A 20,883-nucleotide genomic window follows, 5' to 3' on the forward strand; every position below is an offset into this window, starting at 1 on the left:
CTTTACAATATAAACGTATCAAATCAGTATATTGTACACCTTACACAGTGTTATATGTCAGTTATATCTCAAAAAAAAAAGTCTAAAATTTTCACAATCCTTCCATTCCCGGTTGATTGTTTTAGCTTTCCAACAGAGAACATATTCAGGAAGTAACATTTTGAGTATTTCCCTAGAGTGCACAAGCTAAAATTTATTGACATCAGTTCTTTTACAGAAAAAAAAGCCAAGCCGCTCTATTATCCGTGATTAAGGAAAGCTTTCATATATCATACTGTGAGAGCAAACATAAAGAGAAGTATGTAAGCCTACAGAGGAAGATATATTTATCTGAGAGACAAATTGCTGTCTTAAAAAAAAAGTGGTTATTCTAACTCCAACGAAATTAATGCATGACACTATCAATAAAATCCTCATAAGCGCCCAAGTGTCCACTGAGTCATGAATGGATAAAGAAAATGTGGAGCGTATATATATCACACATACTCATTCACACACACACACACACACACACACACAATGGAATATTACTCAGCCATCAAAAAGAATGAAATCTTGCCATTTGCAATGATGTGGATGGAGCTAGAGTGTATTATGCTAAGTGAAGTAAATCAATTAGGGAAAGACAAATATCATATGCTTTCATTCATGTGTGGAATTTAGTAAACAAAACAGAGGAACATATGGGAAGGGAAAAAAAAGAGAGAGGGAAGCAAACCATAAGAGACTTAATGACAGAGAACAAACTGAAGGTTGATGGAGGGAGATGGGGGGGATGCACTAAATGGGTGATGGTTATTAAGGAGCGCACTTGTTACGATGAGCACTGGGTGTTCTATGTAAGTGATGAATCACTAAATTCTACACCTGAAACCAAAATAAAAAACAAAATAAAATCTTTGTATGTGCTAATATTATCAATTATCAAATAGTATCATTTATTTAACATCACTATTGAAAAGTTCTCATTAACGCAAAAAAATTAGCTTTTCCTATCACAATATTTAAATTCTAATCACCATTCTTACAATTGAATTATAACTTAGAATTGAAAGAAATGTAATATCCTCAATTGGTGGATACACATTTTTAAAGGAAGTACAATGTTTTCTATTTTATTAATAATTAAGTAAAGGACTAAAGTTGTTTTCTGAAAATAAATTTTTTAGTCTTATTAGTTGTCTTTCCCATTCCATATAAAAACCTGACTTAAAAAGGTCATTGTATATTTATAACACTGCCTTACTTTACCCCCATCCCTCCATACCATGGTGTTTAAGAGTGGCTGGCTGAATTTGAATCCCTGTCCTAGTACTTCGTCCCAGAATATTACCTTTTGCAACTTAATTTTTTTGCACCTTGTTCCTCATTGGTATAATTGGGGAAAATGGCAAGTGGAAAATTGGTAAAATGGAGGGAAGTAACAGTACCTCCTCCTAAAATCTGTAAGCAGAGTAAATGAAACAAAGCACATAAAGTACTTAAAATAATCCTAGAATATAACAAATACATGTTAACTACTATTACTCCAAAATAGTTAGATTGTAGAGGCAGTAGAGAGTGCTATAAGAGCAAGTGCTTTACAGTTCGAGAGAATAGCTTAATGTCCCAGACCTACTACTACTGCTTAAGGTCTCTGGGAACACTCATTAATCTCTTTAAACTTCCATTTTCTCATCTTAAGATGTTAATTCTAGTATCTACCTCACAGAGCTATGGTAAGGATTAAACAAGACAATAAATATAAGGGCCTCATCACAGTACTGAACACACAATAAGTGCTCACCATCTTTATTATCATTTTCACAATATTTGATACATTCCTTGAAATTACTGGCAACGACTCTGAGATATCAAAACTAGAGAGAAATTACTGACCTAGAAAACAATGTAGTGTACTACAAGAGAATCCCATAAAAAGGAAAAAATCTCTGAAAGAGGGAAGAAAATTATTATTCACCAAGGGTCTACTAGGTATCATATATGCTATCTCATTTTAATCCTCAAGCAAACTGGTGAAGTAGATACGTCAGTCCATTTTATAGAGAAGAAAACAGCTTAAAATAAGATGTTACTTACTGTAGGTTACAAAACTAGTAGGTGAGAACCAAGATTCAAATGCTCACCTTGTCTGATTCCAAAACTCAAACTCTTCCCATACACTATTACACCACAGTCTTCCTTTCTGCCTTCCCTATCAACTCTCTGAAACACTCCCGTGAGATGACCAACTAAAATTATCTGGTTACAATTAATGGACTTGAGAAGGAGGAGGAGGACCTACAAGAATCTCCAATAAAAGGAGCATTACTTCATTCAACAAATATTTTACTGAGTGCCCATTACATGATAACTCCACACGATCACAAAGATAGCATCACTTATGTTAGGCAACAATTTCATGCCCTAAAGGCTTTTTCCCTCCTCTCTATCTCGTAGGTAAGAAAACTGTCAGTCCCTAAAGTTGTTGCTCTGATAAATAGATGATCTGTTTATCTCAGTTCTCTGTATAATCCTCCCCAAAAATTCCTCACTCCTATCACCAAAAAGGATTTGGATTTTAAATTCCTGCCAACAGCTTTCTGACATCACAGAAAATTAAAACTGGTTGTCTGACTTGGGGATACTCCCTGTGACAGAAATTGGACGGTCGGTCAAAGATGAAAAAATGTGAGAAAGGAAAGCTGATTTACAAGTGAATACAAAAAAGCAATCCTGTCACTTAATGACACTAGAGAAAAGAGCTAGGGGGACTGATTTCCCCCCTTTCCTTTTTTTCTACTAAATATTAAATTATTACTAAAATCGTAAAATTACTAAACAAGAATTAAAAATAACTTTGAGCAAATATGTTCTATGCTTTTTATGAGCAACAAAGGGAAAGAAAAAATTATGATTTCAAAATACACAAGTAACCATCAGTTTAAGACTCAGCCTGTTACTTAAAAAAAATAAAAAATATTTTAATATCTCTTTATTTAGTTAATCCAAATGTGCCTAGTGAAAAATGAAAAGCAAAGTGGACCACAAGTCAAAAAAACTGGGCCCTAGATTCAGTTCTATCACTTACTAACTAGAAAATCTTAAGCATGTCACTTCACCTCTTCAAAACTCACTCTGGTTCCCATTTAGAGATGAGAAATTATTGTTTCAGCTATTTATGAGCAACTCCAAACATCTGGAATCTGAAATTTATGATTAACTTATACATGAAGTTGGACTGAGTACAGTTAGGCTGGTGTGAAGGAACAAGTCTTTCAGCTGAACGATCTATCTCAGAGACTGGCAAACTTTTTCTATAAAGAGCCAGATAGTAGTAAGCTTAGCAGCCCATGTGGTCTATCTCAACTACTCTACTGTTCTAGTGTGAAAAATACCACAGACAATACAGTTGAATGAATGGAAGGATATTCCAATTTATTTCTGGACACTGAATTTAAATTTTTTATGATTTTCACATGTCATGAGGTTTTCTTCAACCATTTAAAATGTAAAGACCATCCTTATTTGACAAGTCATACAAAAACAGGCAATGGAACTGATTTTTTACAAATACGTAGAAGAAACCCAATGGAGGAAGAAAAGTCTTCAACAAAGGTGCTGGAACAACTGGAAACATGAACTTCGACCTAAACACTTCACACCTAACACAAGTAACTCGAATCAGAGATTCAAATGTAAAAGTTACAATTATAATACTTTTAGGAAAAAAAATAAATGAAAATCTTTGGGACCAACGCCTTGAGACCTGAGATATGACACCAAAAGCACGATCCATAAAAGAAAAGAGAAAAAAAATTAGACCTCAACAAAATTTACAACTTTTGCTCTGTGAAAGACCATGTTAAAAGGAGGGAAACACAAACAACAAAAGTGGGAGGAAATACTTGCGAACGATAGATCTGACAAAGGACCCATACCTGTAATATACAAAGAATTCTCAAAACTCAATAGTAAAAAAAAAAAAAAAAAAAAAAAAAAAAAAAAAGCAAACAATTCAATTAGAAAATGTGCAAAAGACATAAAGAGAGATTTTACTGATGAAGATATATGGCTAGCAAATGATGACCAAAAAAAAAAAGTTAAACATCACTAGCCATTAGAGAAAAGCAACTTAAGTCCATGATGAGGTAATACTTACTACACATGTATTAGAGCAGATAAAACAAAAATAGTAACAATACCAAATACTGGTAAGGATGTGGAGAAAGTGGAAATCTCATACATTGCTGGTGAGAATGTAAAATTGTACAGACATTTTAGAAAACAGTTTGGTAATAAATTAAAAAAACAAAACAAAACAAAAAAACACCTAAACATACGTTTTTATGACCCAGTAACTGCATCCCCAGAGAAATAAATGAAAATTTACATCCACTCAAAGACCTAAACATGAACGTTCACAGAGGCTTTATTCTAATAGCCAAACTGGAAACAGCCAAAACGTTATTCAGTAGGTGAATGGATAAACTGTGGTATATCTATACCATAGAACACTACTCAGCAATGAAAAGGAATGAGCTATTGATACATACAACTTGAATGGATCTCAAGGACATCATGCTGAGTGAAAAAAGCCTCAAAAGATCACGTACTGTATTATTCCATTTACAACATTCTCAAAATGATGAAATTGTAGAGTTGTAGAATTTTGCTGGAGGTCAGGGAAGGTGGAGAGACATAGGGGGTACCCAAGACTTTCAAGGGATTAGCAAAAGGGGGATCTTTGTGGTGATGGAATGGTTGTGGATCTTGATTGCAGTGGTGGTTAATCTACAGATGATAAAACGGCACAGAATCATACACATACCATTGTACCAATGTCAATTTCCTGGTGTAGATATTATACAATAGTTATGTAAGATGTAACTACTGGGAAAAACTAATGAAGGGTAAAAACTTCTCTGCACTATTTTTTCAATTTCCTGTGAATATATAATTACCTCAAAATAAAAAGTTAAAATAGTTTCTGAAAATCTAAGAATAAGGGAGAGAAGACATAACTCTGCAAATAACAAGGGTCTAGCCACTCTCCTTATTAATCTTAGAGTTGTTTCAAGGACGAAGCATGATAAAATAACAAAAGGCAGTTTTAAAAGTGCCTAATATCAGCCACTGTTTTAAGTACTTTCCACATATTGCCCCATTTAATCCACACAATAACCTTGTAAAACAAATACAACCCCATTGTACAGAGGAAAACTGAAGCTGAAAGAGGTTAAAGCAATTTGCCGATGATCAACAGTAAGTAGTAAAGCCACAAGTTAAACTTAGACTGACTCCAGAGGCATGCCTCCTGCACACCTCTGTAACAAGTAGAAAGATGTTCAGCAGAAAAAGTAAATATATCCATCAAAATGTGTGCAAAAGCCTGGATTAAACAAGCTTAAGCCAGTTTGTTTTCTGTAGGGTTCTCAGAACTTTTAAAATGCTAGTATATGTCATGTATCTAGATGACTATAATATACAGTCCCCCCCCCCATGTGTAAGGCCAGGGAGCCCTTTCCCTGCAGAATACGTAATCCAACAGTCCCTCACACAAAAGTTAAAATGTTTAAACTAGACTTATTTCGGTGATCCTTCTACAATACATACAAATATCAAATCATTATGTTGTATACCTGAAACAAACATAACATTATATGTCTACCGTATTTCAATTAACAAAAAAGGTAAGATGTTGAAATTACCTGATCTTAACCCACTTCTTCACATGCTGGCAAACTATAAATGCTTCAAGCTGCGCTGTCCTAAACTATTATAAATTAGAATTAAATAAAATTAAAAATTCAGTTCCTCAATTACACTAGCCACATTTAAGTCTTCAAGACTTACTTCAAGGGCCACATATGACAAATGCTACCTTATTGGACAGCACAGATTAGAACATTCCCATCACTGAAGAAAGTTCTGTCAGCACTGAGTTAAAGGTTTGTTTTTGTTTTTTAAAGAACACGGGGCCTGTGCAATCCTCAGAGAAGCACACTGTTGTTTATTATACACATGTAGCTGCCACTATCCCACCATAAAAAGGGGCTAGGTCAGAAATTTTTGATGGAGCTGGCTACTGTCATTCTGATGGCAAGGGAAGGGGTAAGCAAGGAAGGGGGGAAAGTAACTAGCATAAAAAAAAGAAAGGAAGAACAAGCCTCTGGGGGAGGATGCTTGAACTGGGATTCAAGGATCTGGGTTCTACTCCCTATTACACCAATTATTCGTTAAAAGAAAGAATGTTTTAATGTTTGTACCTGGTACTAATTAACTGTAACTTAGACAAGTCTCTTCACTACTCTGAGCCTGGGTTTCCTCTTCCACAATATAAATTTGAATTGGTTGATCACTAAGATTCCCTCTACCTCTGTATGGTTAAAATACACACACACACACACACACACACACACACACACACGAAATGAGAAGACTAGAAATAAAAGAAGGCAAGATCATTGCATACTGGTGGTGGAAACGGGCAGTCCTGTTAGACTGGCACAAGTTTTATTCCTGAAAATAACATCTGGATACCACCAAAGGAAGAAAGATTTCATTCAATTCAATAAATATTTATTGAGCAATTATTTGCAACAAACTGCACTATCTGGAAGTAGTCAAGATAGCAGTCAACTGATTAAGTCAAGACCAAGTATATGGAAGGAATCCAAGACTCAGAAAACTTCAGATTGAAAGACTTTGTTCATTAACATGTAATAACCCAGCTGGCCCAATACTAAGAAATACTAAGATACTTATACCTTAAAATCTTCTTGAGGAAATACAACTAACAAATTATATAAAATTATATAAAAATCCATGGTATAATAAAATTCATACCCCCCCCCCTTCTACAGAGAATACAAATAAATACTACAAGTACTCGGGAACAGGAAGACACCAATTTTGGTAAACCTAATTTCTCTAGATCCCACATTTCATTGGGTAATCCTACATTTTCTGGGTTCAATATTCTTGACTTTAGTGAGAGTTACTGGAATTAAATAAATTCTCAATTTTTTTGTGCCAGAAAGAATAAACTGCAACTGGAATTCTTGCTTCTAACTATTCACTACTGCAAATTTCCCACTTTTTACAGGCACAGTTAGTCCTGTTTCCTAGGATGCAATGGGAAAGAAAACCTTCCCCAACCCTCTTCCCAGAATTAAGATTTAATATAAAAATTAAAAAACGATTCCACCTCCGGATAAAAAAGAACCACTACAAACTACGTTTGATATTTTACCTTGCAGAAGCTAAAGCAACCTGTGAGTCGCGTAACCTCTGGAAGAATTCAAACTCATTAAAGCCCCACACCATACCCGTGAATATTTTGGAGCCTAGGAGAGCGAATATTAAAGATTTCCACCAAAGACAACAAGAAGAAAGGATTTTCGCGACAAGTCTTTACTTCAGAAAAGCAGTTTTTTAATACCCCAGCTACTAATCCCACGCCAAGGACCGCGCGGCGCGGAAACCCTGGCGAATTTGAAAACAAACGTTGGTAAAGGCTCTGGGTGAAGGGCGGGGGCGGGAGGGGGGAGAGCCTGGTAAGGGGGTTAGTAACTGACAGCTCGGCCTTTAAACGAGAAGCCTCAAGTAGGTCAGGCTGTGTCAACGGTTTGAAATCCAGAGTCCACCCCAGGAGGCTTAAGGGAGTAGAGCAGCAGGAGGTAAGTAGGGGTTTGGCGTCTTTCAGTGCTAAAGGGGCGGGATATCAGAACTGAGAGAGACCTAGAGCCCAAGCTCGGGGCAGTTCGCCTGCTCTCACCTCTTTTGGGGGCCTTGATCAGAGGCACCCCTCCAGTCCTCTCGCCGTTTTCCTGCTTGTCCTTGTGCTTGAGATCGCCCGGAACGCAGGAGCTGGAGTCACCATCGGAGCCGCGGTGGTGATGGTGCTTGTGCCGCTCCTTGTGGCCCTTATGCTTGGGCCCGGCCGCGCTCACCGTCAGGGGAGAGAAGGTGAAGAGGGCCGAGGTGCCTGGGGCCGGGAGCGGGGCAGCGACAGCGGGCCCAGCGGGTGCCAGCGAAGGCGGCGGCGGAGGCGGCAGGAGCAGAGGCTCAACAGGGCCTGGGACGGTTGGGGCTGCATTCGTTGGCGGCAGCGGCCCGGGATGTTGGCGGCTGCGACGCCGCCGGTGAGGGGGAGCGAGAGGGGGGTCCTGGCTCGGCCGCCCCCGCTTCTCCTGAGACCCCCCACTGCTCGCTCGGCGCTGCCGCTTCACTCCCCGCGGCGAGACCCCAGCATGGGGTTTCTCCTTCCCTTCTTTGTCCGGCTCCTCCTGCGCCGCCACCGCCCGTACTACGCGCACCGCTCCGACCTGCGCAGCCATTTCACCCACAAACACACATTTAAATGGCCCGACCGCCCCCCCGTCCGCGTATCGCGCAAGCGCCGCCCGCGCACGGCCCGCTGGGCGTTGGAGTCTCTCCCCCGCCCTCCACTTCTCGGCGGTTCTTCCTCCGGAGCTAAACATGCCGGAAGCGGCTGTTTCCAGCGCTTCTCCGCAGGCCTCTCCGAGCGAGCTGTATTGTAAAGCCCCCTGGGCGGCACAGAGCCTCATGGGAATGGTAGTTCTCTTGCGCCCCCGCCGCGTCCCTGGCTCTGGGAGTGGAGGAGCGGAAAGAGAGCGTGCGACGAGTCACGCATCGGGCTTAGACGCAACCGCCGCTGGGCGGAGAGTTGCCGCCAACCGCCTTAACGGCCGAAACAATGTTACTGGCTTTCAGTCAGTCGGCGCGTTCCCATTATCGTGTCCGTGTGCCCTTTCGTCATTTACACGGAGTAGGTGGTCTCCATAGGTACTTTTAAATTTCATAGTCCTCTCCTAATCTTTGTGAGGTGAAAGAATCTGCGGCCTTTTATCTTTGGACAAGCGATGAAATGAAGAGGAAAGGGGAACGTGATCTTATGTAAAATGAGGGCGATTAGGGTTTAGAATCGAACGGGGCCGCAGTGAAGACATTTTTTAAGCCTCTTCGTGGGCACTGCTATGGTTACAGCTACAGGCGTAACAAGGCAGGTGCGAGAAGTGCCTGGGAGCCTGGTGAGCGCCGCGCCACCCCGCCTTCGCGCCGCATCCCCGCTGATGCCTGGAAGGGTAGAGGCCATCATTTATTTTGAATCCATCCCCGCCGTGACGAAAAAATTCGAGACGGAAAACCATGTTTTTAAACTTTTTTAAATAAGATTTTTTTTTCAAGTCGCAAGTATAAGGTTACATAAATTTGAGAAGTGTGTCTACCACAGAACATTCCAAAAATCGTCACTGTTCACCAAGGTTGCTGCCCGGAAATTCATTCACAATTCCATCGTCAAGATTTTAGATTTTACCTAAGATTCTGTTCATATATTTGGTCCTTGATTAAGATATTTGGGAATAATTGGCTACAATGAAGTACTCAGAAATACCACTAGTGCCTGGACAAATATTCAGCTAAAATGAACGCTACAGTAAAGTTAGTTTTTAAAAACAAAGTTTATTCAGCACCTATTGTGTACATTGTACTACAGTAAACAGGTTAACATGGCATCCAATTTGCCCCATCATTAGGCTCCGTAATGAAAGATACTGAAGAACAAATGCTGTTTAAGTATGTCATGTTTCTAAAAGTTAAAAATAAACTAAATTTTTTTAAAAACTTAAATCATTAGAACTCGGGAATCCTCTAACAATAATTACCCACTAACTTGTTTGTTATGTGAAATCAGATTTGAAAACTCAGATTTTCTAAAAATAAGGCAGATCCCTATTCATACAGAAAAATTTTTAAGCCTCTGATTGGATAGAAGTTGCACATATATATGTAGGACCTTTGAAATGAAAAATGCTACCAAAAGATAGCTATTTTGCTGATCATTCTTCTAGACTTGGTAACTGAATAACGTTGGTTAAAACTTACCAGAAATGTAGGTGAACATCTTGTTAGTGAATATATCCAAATACAGAAATGATTTTCTTTATTTACATATTTTATTGTCTTAAATGTAACTTCTGCTTTTCTTACTACTCTAATTTTCCACCTTTGGGAAGATGCACAAGGTTTACTCTATTTAGGCAAAATTAATTCCCAGGGAATAGTCATTGTCATAGCACAAGTCAGATTTTGTGAAACACTTTCCATAGTAAATTCTGGCAATATAAACATTCAGTTGAGATCCAATTCTTAAAAATATTTTGAAGTTTATGTAGGACAGTAGAATAAAAATAACTTCCAAAATGAAAAATAAGTCCATTCTAAAACTTTCTCACACGACGTTCTCTGCATAAACTCAAACTTATTTCCAGTTTCCAGTCAATATAAATGAGATTAAAATGTAAAATTTCTGGCACTTATTTGAATATTCTTTTCTAATATCGCTGTTAATACATTACAGTACCTTCATTGTTGAAATTATGAATATGGAAACCTTATTTTAGCTAATAGTATTCTAGTACTTTCATTTGCAGATACACTTGGAGCCTATATTCCAAAGTTGTGTTAAATATTCCAAGTCGGTGGTGGTTTCCTTGGTCCTTTGGGTTTTGAAAAACGATTTGCAAAACCTGGGAACAAAAAAAAAATTGAATGAGAAGTTTTTTAGTATAGAAATGAATACTTAGATTTTAGAGCGTATTATAACATATGCAAGTACATGGATTTTTTTCCAAAAAGTTAGGCAACATCTTTATTTTAATAATAGATTTAAAGGCATAGTACATAAGTTAATACTTGATGACAGGGGGCGCCTGGATGGCACAGCGGTTAAGCGTCTGCCTTGGGCTCAGGGCGTGATCCCGGCGTTACGGGATCGAGCCCCACATCAGGCTCCTCCGCTATGAGCCTGCTTCTTCCTCTCCCACTCCCCCTGCTTGTGTTCCCTCTCTCGCTGGCTGTCTCTATCTCTGTCTAATAAATAAAATCTTTAAAAAAAAAAATACTTGATGACAGAATACTAATAACATTTTAATTTTAGAACACTTACAAATTTAATAATAGTAATAATTAGATGAAGAACCCTGGTTATAAAAACCTTTGGTAATTCAGCATATACAGTTGACCCTCGAACAGCATTTTCTTTAGCTTATGTATATATACAAGCTTGTATAGATATATAGATATCATATATATATATATATATATGGCAAACAAAATATGTTAACCAACTGTTTATGTTATGGGTAAGACTTCTGGTCAACAGTATGCTATTAGGAGTTAAGTTCTGGGAGATTTTAAGTTTTGCAGATTGTCGACTACATGGGGCGTAGGGGAGCATCCTTGTCCCCCACATTGTTCAAGGGTCAACTGTAATATCCTTTTTTTCCCAGTTCTATTGACATGTTAGTGACCTATAACATATGTAAGTTTAAGGTATATAAAATGATGCTTTGAAACACATATATATTGTGAAATGATTACCACATTAAGGCTAAATAACACCTCCATCCCCTCATAAGATTACCATTTCTTCATGGTGACTACATTTATGGTTTACTCTAAGCTTTCAAGTATATAATACGGTACTGCTATAATTATCATGCTGTATGTTAGACCTCCAGAATTTATTCATCTTACAGCTAGTAGTTTGTACGCTTTGACCAACATCTCTCCATTTCCCCCAGCCACTGGCAACCACCATTGTACTCTATATTTCCGTGAGTTTGGCTTTTTTAGATTCTGCTTATAACTGAAAACACACAGTATTTGTCTTTCTCTAGCTGACTTATCTAAGTATAATGCCTACAAGTTTCATCCATGTTGTCTCAACAGGATTTCCTCCTTTTTTATGGCTGAATAATATTCATATATATATGTGTGTATATATATATATATGAAATATATATATACCTATTTTCTTCATTCATCTCTCAGGTGGACACTTAAGTTGTTCCCACGTCTTGTCTATTGTAAATAACAATGCAATGAATATGGGGTGCAGATATCTCTTCTGAGGTAATGATTTCATTTCCTTTGGATATATACCTAGAAGTAGGATTGCTGGATCATATGATAGTTCTATTTTTTGTGTTTTCACGAACTTCCATACTGTTTTCCATAATGGCTATACCAAATTTACATTCACGCCAGCATTATACAAGTGTTTTCCTTCCTCCACAGCCTCGCTAATACTTGTCTGTTGTCTTTTTGATAATGGCCATTCTGACAGGTGTGAGGTAATATCTCACTGTGGTTTTGATTTGCCTTTCCCTGATGATTAGTGATGTCAAGCGTCTTTTCACATACCTGTTGGCCACGCATGTGTCTTTCTCAGAAAAATGTCTGTTCAAGTCCTTTGCCCATTTTTTAATTGTTTGGTTTTTTAAGTAATATCCTACATCTGCATCTTTTCACCCACCACAGACTCATAAAAAAAAAACAAACTGGGAAATTTCAATTTCAGAAAATTAAGCCCTATTGCTTTACAAAATTATTGTGTGAAACTCAGTTATATTTCTACTTCAGCCCAGAAAGCATTCAATTTACTAAGACATTCTGTTTGAAAAGCTTAGAAAAATAAGCTAATAAAGAATTCTGAAAAATTTAAGCAGTTAATCACTTTTACTTATCTGTCTCCTTCAAACACTCCCCTCTGCCCTCCCTCTCACCACAAAAGGAGGAAAACAAGGAAATTTTGCACAACCAATGAAAACTATTTCTGAGTCCTTTCAAAAAGATTTGCAGGTTGATAACATTATCTCTTTATCACTTCAACATAGGACTTTTCTTTGATGATGATGTATTTTCAAGGTACTCTGACACAGCAACTTCAGGTGCTCAAATTGAACAATGAAAGCTTTGAACAGAACTGATGAAAAGATCAGAGGAGATATTTGTTAAAGCATGGAGCACAATGCCTGGCAGGTTGTAACTACTTAAGCGTTGCTTCAATCAGAACCACAAAAACACTGTACCAGAACTAGAAGAAAAGGAGAGTATGGAAGAGGAGAAGAAAAGAATATAAAAACAAGAAACCTACTAATATTAAATTTAATAATAGTGATAAAAAATTGGGGGGAGAAGCACACAGCCAAGTTCATGTACATTTTACTCCTTTGAGTGACAAAAAAGAAAATAGAAGGAAAAATATTTCAGGTTAGTTTCATACACATAGTCACAAACTCATCTATTCAGTCTGGATAGCTTGACTGTAACCCAAGTGCACTGAGAATAGAAGTAAGAACATAATATACAAGTACTAAGTATCTGAAATTTGAGGAATACCTACATTCAGTCTTTTTCACTCATCAATTCTGAATAGTTTGGAACAATAGCGAGCTACCTTTTTTTGCATGTAGGCCAATTCAGGAAAAATAAAAACGTTTATAAACCACAAAAATGTTTAATTCACATTTAGATACCTTTTTAAGTAAAATATTACTACAATTTATATTGCTTTCTTTCTAAAAAAGAGCCAGTGAAAGAGTTGTGCTTTTTAAGTAAGTAAATATTCAAATCAAAGCATATTTGAGAAGAAATAATCTGGAAGAAGCTAATATTTTATCTTCATGTTAGATCACAGACTGTTATAAAGTTAGATGGGTCATGAGTTACTCAGGTGGTACCACTGATTAAGAGAAAAGGAAGCAAGGGAATATTTGTGTTCCAGGCAAAGTTTGGTGCTTTTTTCATAGGTTATATAATAATCTGTATGAATTTTTAACCGATTTCATAAGAATAATTTCTTTTTTACTAACATTTTAAACCTTAAGAGTTATTGTAATCCAAATAAAATTTTACAGCCCAAGAAACATATCCGGAGATTCTAGTTAAATATTTTGCCAAGGTGGAATGAATAGAGAACCACAATCCAGGTGGGGCAGATGGCTACCTTTCCACCAAAACCTTTCCTTGCTGCTTCATGAATAGAATTATATCTCAGCAACTGACTCCCCAGCATTATTACATTTCCCAGTCACTCTTGCAATTTAGATGTAGCGCATGCCGAAATTCTCAAGGGAATGTGAGCCAACATGATGTTGCCACTTCCAGGCCAGTACCTTAATACCAGAAGAGGAGGCCACACCTCTTACACATTTTCCTCTCATCTTCTTGCCACCTGCCATCTGGATGTGGCAGCAACCCAATTCTAACCATACAGACAAGGACAATACCACAGAGCAGCAGTTCTCAAGGTCCTGTCCTAGGGAATCCTAGGGGGCTCCCAGACCATTTCAGGGATTCTGCTTTTTAGGTAATAATAATTTTTAGTAATAATAGCCTACCTTAATTACTGTACTTCTTACAAAAATTTGTAGTATATGTGATATTATCTTGAAGAGTATCATGAATTTATGTCATATAGAATAATAGGATGCATAAAATAATATAAAATTATTTTATGCTTATAGTTAGAGGCAGTGGGGCAAACAATTCCTTTAAACTGTCAGAATTGTGCTTCAGCTGCTATATAGAATGAGCAATATAAGATTAGATGGCAACTGTTGTTCTTATTATCATACTTGCGTATTTTTTTGTAACTTTGATTAGATATGAACTGGAGTATCATAGCATCTCAGAATTTCTTCATTTGGCTTTGGCTAGTCACATTCGTTCACTACATGCCAACAGAGACATTTGGTTACCTAGTTACATTCTCTGCTATGCTAGGTATTTCAGTCCTAGGTAAGATGTTAAGAGGTAGCGAAGGTCAAAAATGAAAAGATAAATTGCATGGAAAGAATATAAATATAAGGACCTATACCTCAACCTTGAGTCATATTTAAAGTTGTATCATACTATAAGATAAACATTTTTTAAAAAATAACACACATACCAAAATTCAGAAAGGAGCTGGAGCAATTTGACTGAACAGAGTCTGCAGGCTTGTTTGGTGGTGAAGAATTACAGATACCTAGAATCGAAAGAAAAAAATGTAGGGGAAAAAATGAAGGCAGACTCTGATTACTGTTTATCAGACTGCATAATTTTGAAATTAAACATTTCCTCCAAAGTAATACTCCCAAATAAACATATTACTATAAAATATAACAAAATATAGATGCTTACAAATGGGTTAACACTATAATCTTCTCATTTTTGTGTGGGTATTTTTTTAAAGAGTTTTTTTTTCCCTTTGGAAACAGATTGTCTAGTAAAGCCCAACACTAAAGAGAATCACCACAGTATTCAGAAATAACATCCATTACTTTGTGAATCAACTTCTTGGGGGATTCACATTGTGGTTTTTTCTTTCATTTTACTTTGCACTCTGATCACTTTTTTTTTTTTTTTTTTTTTGAGAAAGAGAGATAGAGCGTGCCCATGCAGGGGAGTGGGGAGGGGGGGAAGGGCAAAGAGCGAGAGAAAATCCCAAGCAAGCTCCACGCTGGATCTCCCGACCCTGAGATCATGACCTGAGCCGAAATCAACAGGCAGATGCCTAACGGACTGAGCCACCCAGGGGCCCCTGCGCTCTGATCACTCTTAACACGTTTTTAATTTGTTTTCCATATTAGTTCATCCATAGCACGTCTATGGTTTTTCTTACAGTATCCTTTACTCCTGAATATCTTTCTTCACTTTCCATCCTATCTTTTTCCCATTATAGATGATTCTAGGTAGGTCCAGCATCTCCCAAAAGCACTGTCATATTGCTTTGTTTTGCTATTTTAGCTACTTACAGGTAGGTTAAAAAACATGTTTCTCTTCCCAGCACCTTAATATATTCATGTAACAGTTTCTGCCCAATTTTAAAAACAATCCAGTGAAAACCTCATCCACATTTTGCATGTGCACTACCTAGCAGTGAAAAAAGATAATTTCAGGTTTGTATAAACCTTTTACAAGCCTTTGTGTAAAAACAGCATATAATTAGGGAGAAATTATTAAATATTCACCTTTCTTTGTTTTCCAACATTTTGAGTGTACAGCATAGACTGCATCTATGGTTGTAAACATGTGCCTAATGCTAGGATTCAAGAAAAACCTTCCTCTTTCTGGAGGTACTTGAGTATGTATCTCTAGAGTACATAGTGAATTTCAATCAGATTGAATTAAAATATATATTTATTGAATGCCTATTATGTGCCAAGCATTGGGCTAGGCATTTAGGATACAGACATGAATAAGAAGTGAGTGACGGTGAGAAAGTTCAGGATATATGAATCACCATTAAGCTGCGTATGAGCTGAGAGTTGTATACATCCTTCAGAAAGAAAACAATCGTACCAAAAGGGAATGTTGGGGATTGTTTTGTTTTGTTTTCTATCACAAGGGACGAAGATTCTGCAGATATATATCAGAGGGAACTGCTATTTTGCATACTGGCTTGTCACAGTTCGGTCTGCTTTTTTTTTTTTTTTCAAAATGGCAGTGCCATATGGTTGAACTTACTGTACTTCTAAGTACTTCGTTTTGTTATTACATAAACAAGACTGATTATCCTACAATTTACTTTTCTCCTTTAATGAAATATCTTGGTTTTTTTTCCTATGGCAGTTCCAGCAGAACTGTATTATGTCGTAGATATTTTTATGCTGCCTGCCTGGCATAAATTCCTCCTTCTGATAACAGAACTTGAGTCTTCCTTTAGGAAACCAGCCCTCCCCAATTTTCAGCTCCCATACTCCTGGTGAAGTTCTTTCTACCCTTAGATCAAGGAACTGACCTACGGCTAGGGCTAATTTTCAGTTGGTACATTGCCATGGTCATACCAGTTGTTTAGATCTGACCTCATTTCTTATTGGACAGTGTCCATGTGTAAAATTGTTCAATATTTTAATAATAGTTAACAGTATGACAGTATGACACTGCTCTGCTTAATCAGAATATACTGGCAATAATTGGTTCAAGGATGGGCAAATGAACCAAACCAAAACGGTCAGACCCAATCAGCCCTAGTCATCAGACTGTTGCTTGAGCAACCAGGAAACAGCTCATTTCTTCCATCACAAGCCTGAAACCACATGGTAAAAGCCTCCCCATGAATGAGCAAACACAGAATAAAACAAAGCTGGAGATATGGAAGGAGATTAGATCCTGATTATGTCATTTGAACTCTTGATTACAGGCCACTGAATTCCCCTTTTCTGCTTAAGCTAGCTTAAGCTGGGTTTTCTATCACTTGCAACTGAAGGATACCTGAGTAATTAATGTTTCCCATCGAAAGTAGGCATCAGGCATCATGGTCGATAGCTTCAATTTTTGTCACCCTATAATTCACTCTCCACACAGCAGCCAGAGAGATATTTTTAAAAAAACAGATCATGTAACATCTCTACCTGAAGCTCTTCCATGACTTCCCATTGCACTTAGAATAAACTCTAAACTGCTTAACGTAGCCGGTAAAGATTTACCACCTTCTCCCCCACCTCCACCATCTTGTCAGCCACACTTCACTGCTCTGTCCTCTTAATACCATGCAGCTATGATGGCTTCCTCTCAGTTCCTACAACACACCAAACTCACACCTCAGAGAGTTTGCATGTGCCGTTCCCTCTATCTGGAGGGCTCCTCTCCCCACTTTTCTCCTGGCTGGCTACTCCTTCATGTCTCAGGTTTAATCATCACTTAGAAAGAGCCTCCTGGACCACTCTTTCTAAAATAAATCCCCTTTGTTATCCTCTCTCATGGTTACCCTCTTGGTTTATCACCATGTGTTATTTATTACCATGTGTTATTTATCACCATGTGTTATTATGTATGTATCTGTGAATTGTTTAATATCCGAATCCCTCACCGGACTTACGTTCTACAAAGGCATAGCCCAATACCTGTTGTGTTTGCCATCACATACCCAGTGACTTACAGAATGCCTGGCACATAGTAGGCACTCAATGAATATTCAATGAATGAATAACACTATGCTTAAATGCCAACTTTAAACAACAGATGAAGAATCCTCATTTTATTAAAAGTAGGACCAGCTTTAATTTACAGACCAGTTAGAGATCCAGGCCAAAGGAAGAACATCTGGACTTCAGGAGTCATGAAACTTCTGGAAGGGTAAGAGGACGCATACCCAAGTACAGGCAGATAAATCTAAAGCTTCAGGATCAATTCTGAGGGCCACATCTTGTTCTTCATTTAAGGACAAAAGACCAGAGGATGAAGGCAACGGAGAAAATGAAACTAGCTTGGATCTAGAGAATGATCTGGGAGGTCTTATTTGGAAATAAGACTCAGAATCTCTGAGAGTCCCACCACGTATTGAATCTACACCAACCTAAATATACCTGAGGTTTCTGTGTCTTTGATATCCCCAAGATAGGTTGGGGCTACACAAAAAAAGGGTTTTTTCCCCCCTTTCTCTTTCTTTCTCTTTCTTTCTTTCTTTCTTTCTTTCTTTCTTTCCTTCTTTCCTTCCTTCCTTCTTTCCTTCTTTTTCTCTTTCTTCCTTCTTTCTTTCTTTCTTTCTTTCTTTCTTTCCTTCCTTCCTTCCTTCCTTCCTTCCTTCCTTCTTTCCTTCTTTTTCTCTTTCTTTCTTTCTTCCTTCCTTCCTTCCTTCCTTTCTTCTTTCTTTTTCTTTCTTTCTTTCTTTCTTTCTTTCTTTCTTTCTTTCTTTCTTTCTTTCTTTCTTTCATTCTTTCTTTTGAAAGAAAACGGTGTTTCAGAAGCTCAGCTGTTCAAACCAACCTGGCTAGCTATTCAAGTCAGTGACTTTGCTTCGGGCTGTTTTATTTCCCCTGTTTTATACCACAGTTTTCTCTGAAAGGTTTAAATTCTCTTTTGACTCACATTAGAGGAAAGAGTGTATTTTCCAATCATACATAAGCCATCATAGGTGAGAAATCCATTCACTTCTAAGATCAGGTATAGTGTCAAGGAAAGAGGCTAGCACAAGTTTATTGACAGGGAAGTGAAGGGAAAACTTAGCAGAAATAGGTAAGACTCCACTATAAACCTTCTTATATAGACAATACCATAAATTATGTTTTCTCAGTGCTCTTTGTCCCTCCCTATAACACCAGTATAATGCCAAATAGCTGTTTGGTCCTTGATGATTAACCAAGTGGATCTAATTTATAAAAAGTATATCACTATTTTTTTTATATACTTCGTAGTTGTAAATAAGGCTTTCTCAGATAATTCCCCACAGTTTCAGGAGTCTTTTGGTTTTGTTTTCATTACAATATAGCAAAAATAATAAGCAACAGACTTTTATTGCTAATAATACTTGGCAAAAATGGAAACGTGTCAATACTTTGCTGCTTTCATTAAATCAACACATTTGTTTCACAATATGCTTTGCTGTGACTATTTTCAAAGAAAATACATCTGAGGTTAGGCTGCTAGGAATTTTAAATAACACACTTGTATGACAGCATCTTAGGATGGGTAGAAAGTGCCAAGCATCATACTATTATCCTAGTCTGTTAAACAGAAACTCCGCCTCCCCTTACTCCCTTCCAAGATTAGCTACAAGGCCTGGGAGTGAACGTTCTGATACAAATGGCCCTAGCAAGGCTCTGTATAGGAAGAATATTGTTAATGTTTTCACAGACTGGTTACATAAGGAAAAATTACATAACTGTGAAAGCGTATATGTTTTCTAAAAAACAAGTAAAAAGAAACTTACTCTTTTTCACATTTCTTAAAATTTTCAAACTCTACAAAAATGAAAAGGAAAATGTTAGTTTGTTTTCCTATGAAATCCAAAATTCTTTAATCAAGTAAAAATATAGACTTCAGTTAAAAGGATTAATTTCCTTAAAAATAGCCATCAAATGCACACAATTATTTTTCCATCTTCCTCTTTTAATTCAGTGCAAAGTCTCCACTTGATTTTATATTGCTGTTTTTTCCCATTCACATAAGAATCACCCTATGTCTTTAGAAGTAGTGGTATCAAAATATCGGAGAAAAAAGGAATTCCTACTTTTCTTCTTTATTATGGGCCATTCTAGAAACCACAATGGCTTCTGAAGACAGCTGTGATCCACAGCCATTCCCATTCTAGCCAAGAATATCTGCCCGTCATACTCTGAACTACATTTACTCCACACTGTTACCATGCTACTTCCTTCTCCAACCATTCAGCTAACCCCACTCTGCCTCCTTTATGGTGAAATCCCTAACTTATCTCTTCCAGGAACTGACCCGTATTTCTTCTTTTCTTCACATACATCGGCATGTATGGTTTTAATCTGTTCCATAGTATTTTGCTGTTTTTGATATTTTCATGTTGTTTCTCATGTAGGCATTCTATTCCAATGGATTAACTGTCCTCTTTTCAAGGACAGGTAGTTATCCTTTATGACATTTCTATTTTCCGAACACCTAACAGAGTGTATTTTTCTATATAATAGATATTTAATAAATTCTTTTGGGGGAAATTTTTATTTAAATTTTTAAAAATAAATCATTTCTTTATAATTCAAAATACTGTAGTCAAAACGTTCCCATCTTTGTTTTCCATCTACCCAGTTTCTGACCCTCCCTCCCCAGATAACCATTATTGTTCATTTCTTATGTATCCGTCCAGAGTCACTTGTAACATATAATACAAATATAGATCATATTTTCTACCTTTCAAGGAAAAGTTAATGAATTATAAATAAATACACCAAGAGAGTCCTCGTTCCTTTTTTAACTATATAGTATTTCATTATATGCATATACTATGATTTATTTAATCATTTACCCTAATGATTAATAGTCTTGTTGTTCCCAAACAGCTATTCTTATAAGTAATCTAATTTCCATCTTGATTCTGGCAACAGGGGAGGGGTGGAGGGTGTGAACACCTTCAGAAATGGAAAGACTCTGGCATCTTTCTTAAAACTCCCATCTTCTTTACCTTAGTCCTTGTGAAACCTTTTCCAGGAGTCTTCAATGTCTGTTTTGAAGATGTTGAATTTTCCATGGTATTAGGACAGCTAGTAGAATAATTCTCTATAGGCTGAGCCTGCATACCTTTAAAAAAAATGTTTTTTTGCATAGCTTTTTAAGCCTTTGGGATATATATAGTTATAT

At 37.2% G+C, this 20,883-nt stretch overlaps 2 protein-coding genes across 4 annotated transcripts in view; both read right to left on the reverse strand.

The window, feature by feature from the left end:
• RSBN1 (round spermatid basic protein 1) overlaps positions 1–8,516 on the reverse strand; it is a 45,987-nt gene extending 37,471 nt beyond the window's left edge. Inside the window, exon 1 of the mRNA XM_034654129.1 lies at positions 7,760–8,516. Within this exon, the coding sequence (XP_034510020.1) occupies positions 7,760–8,465 (706 nt within the window). The 5' untranslated portion in view covers positions 8,466–8,516. The remainder of the gene's footprint in view (positions 1–7,759) is intronic.
• Positions 8,517–9,448: 932 nt separating this feature from the next.
• Positions 9,449–20,883, reverse strand: part of PTPN22 (protein tyrosine phosphatase non-receptor type 22) — a 56,127-nt gene continuing 44,692 nt past the window's right edge. For all 3 annotated transcript variants that reach the window (XM_011223675.3, XM_034654130.1, XM_002918245.4), the window contains 4 exons: positions 20,708–20,823; positions 19,487–19,517; positions 14,744–14,821; positions 9,449–10,535 (listed from right to left, as the gene is read on the reverse strand). In XM_011223675.3, coding sequence (XP_011221977.1) covers positions 10,471–10,535; positions 14,744–14,821; positions 19,487–19,517; positions 20,708–20,823 — 290 coding nt within the window. In that variant the 3' untranslated portion in view covers positions 9,449–10,470. The remainder of the gene's footprint in view (positions 10,536–14,743; positions 14,822–19,486; positions 19,518–20,707; positions 20,824–20,883) is intronic.

The sequence above is a fragment of the Ailuropoda melanoleuca genome, chromosome 2 (genome assembly GCF_002007445.2).
Source record: "Ailuropoda melanoleuca isolate Jingjing chromosome 2, ASM200744v2, whole genome shotgun sequence".
Classification (NCBI taxonomy): domain Eukaryota; kingdom Metazoa; phylum Chordata; class Mammalia; order Carnivora; family Ursidae; genus Ailuropoda; species Ailuropoda melanoleuca.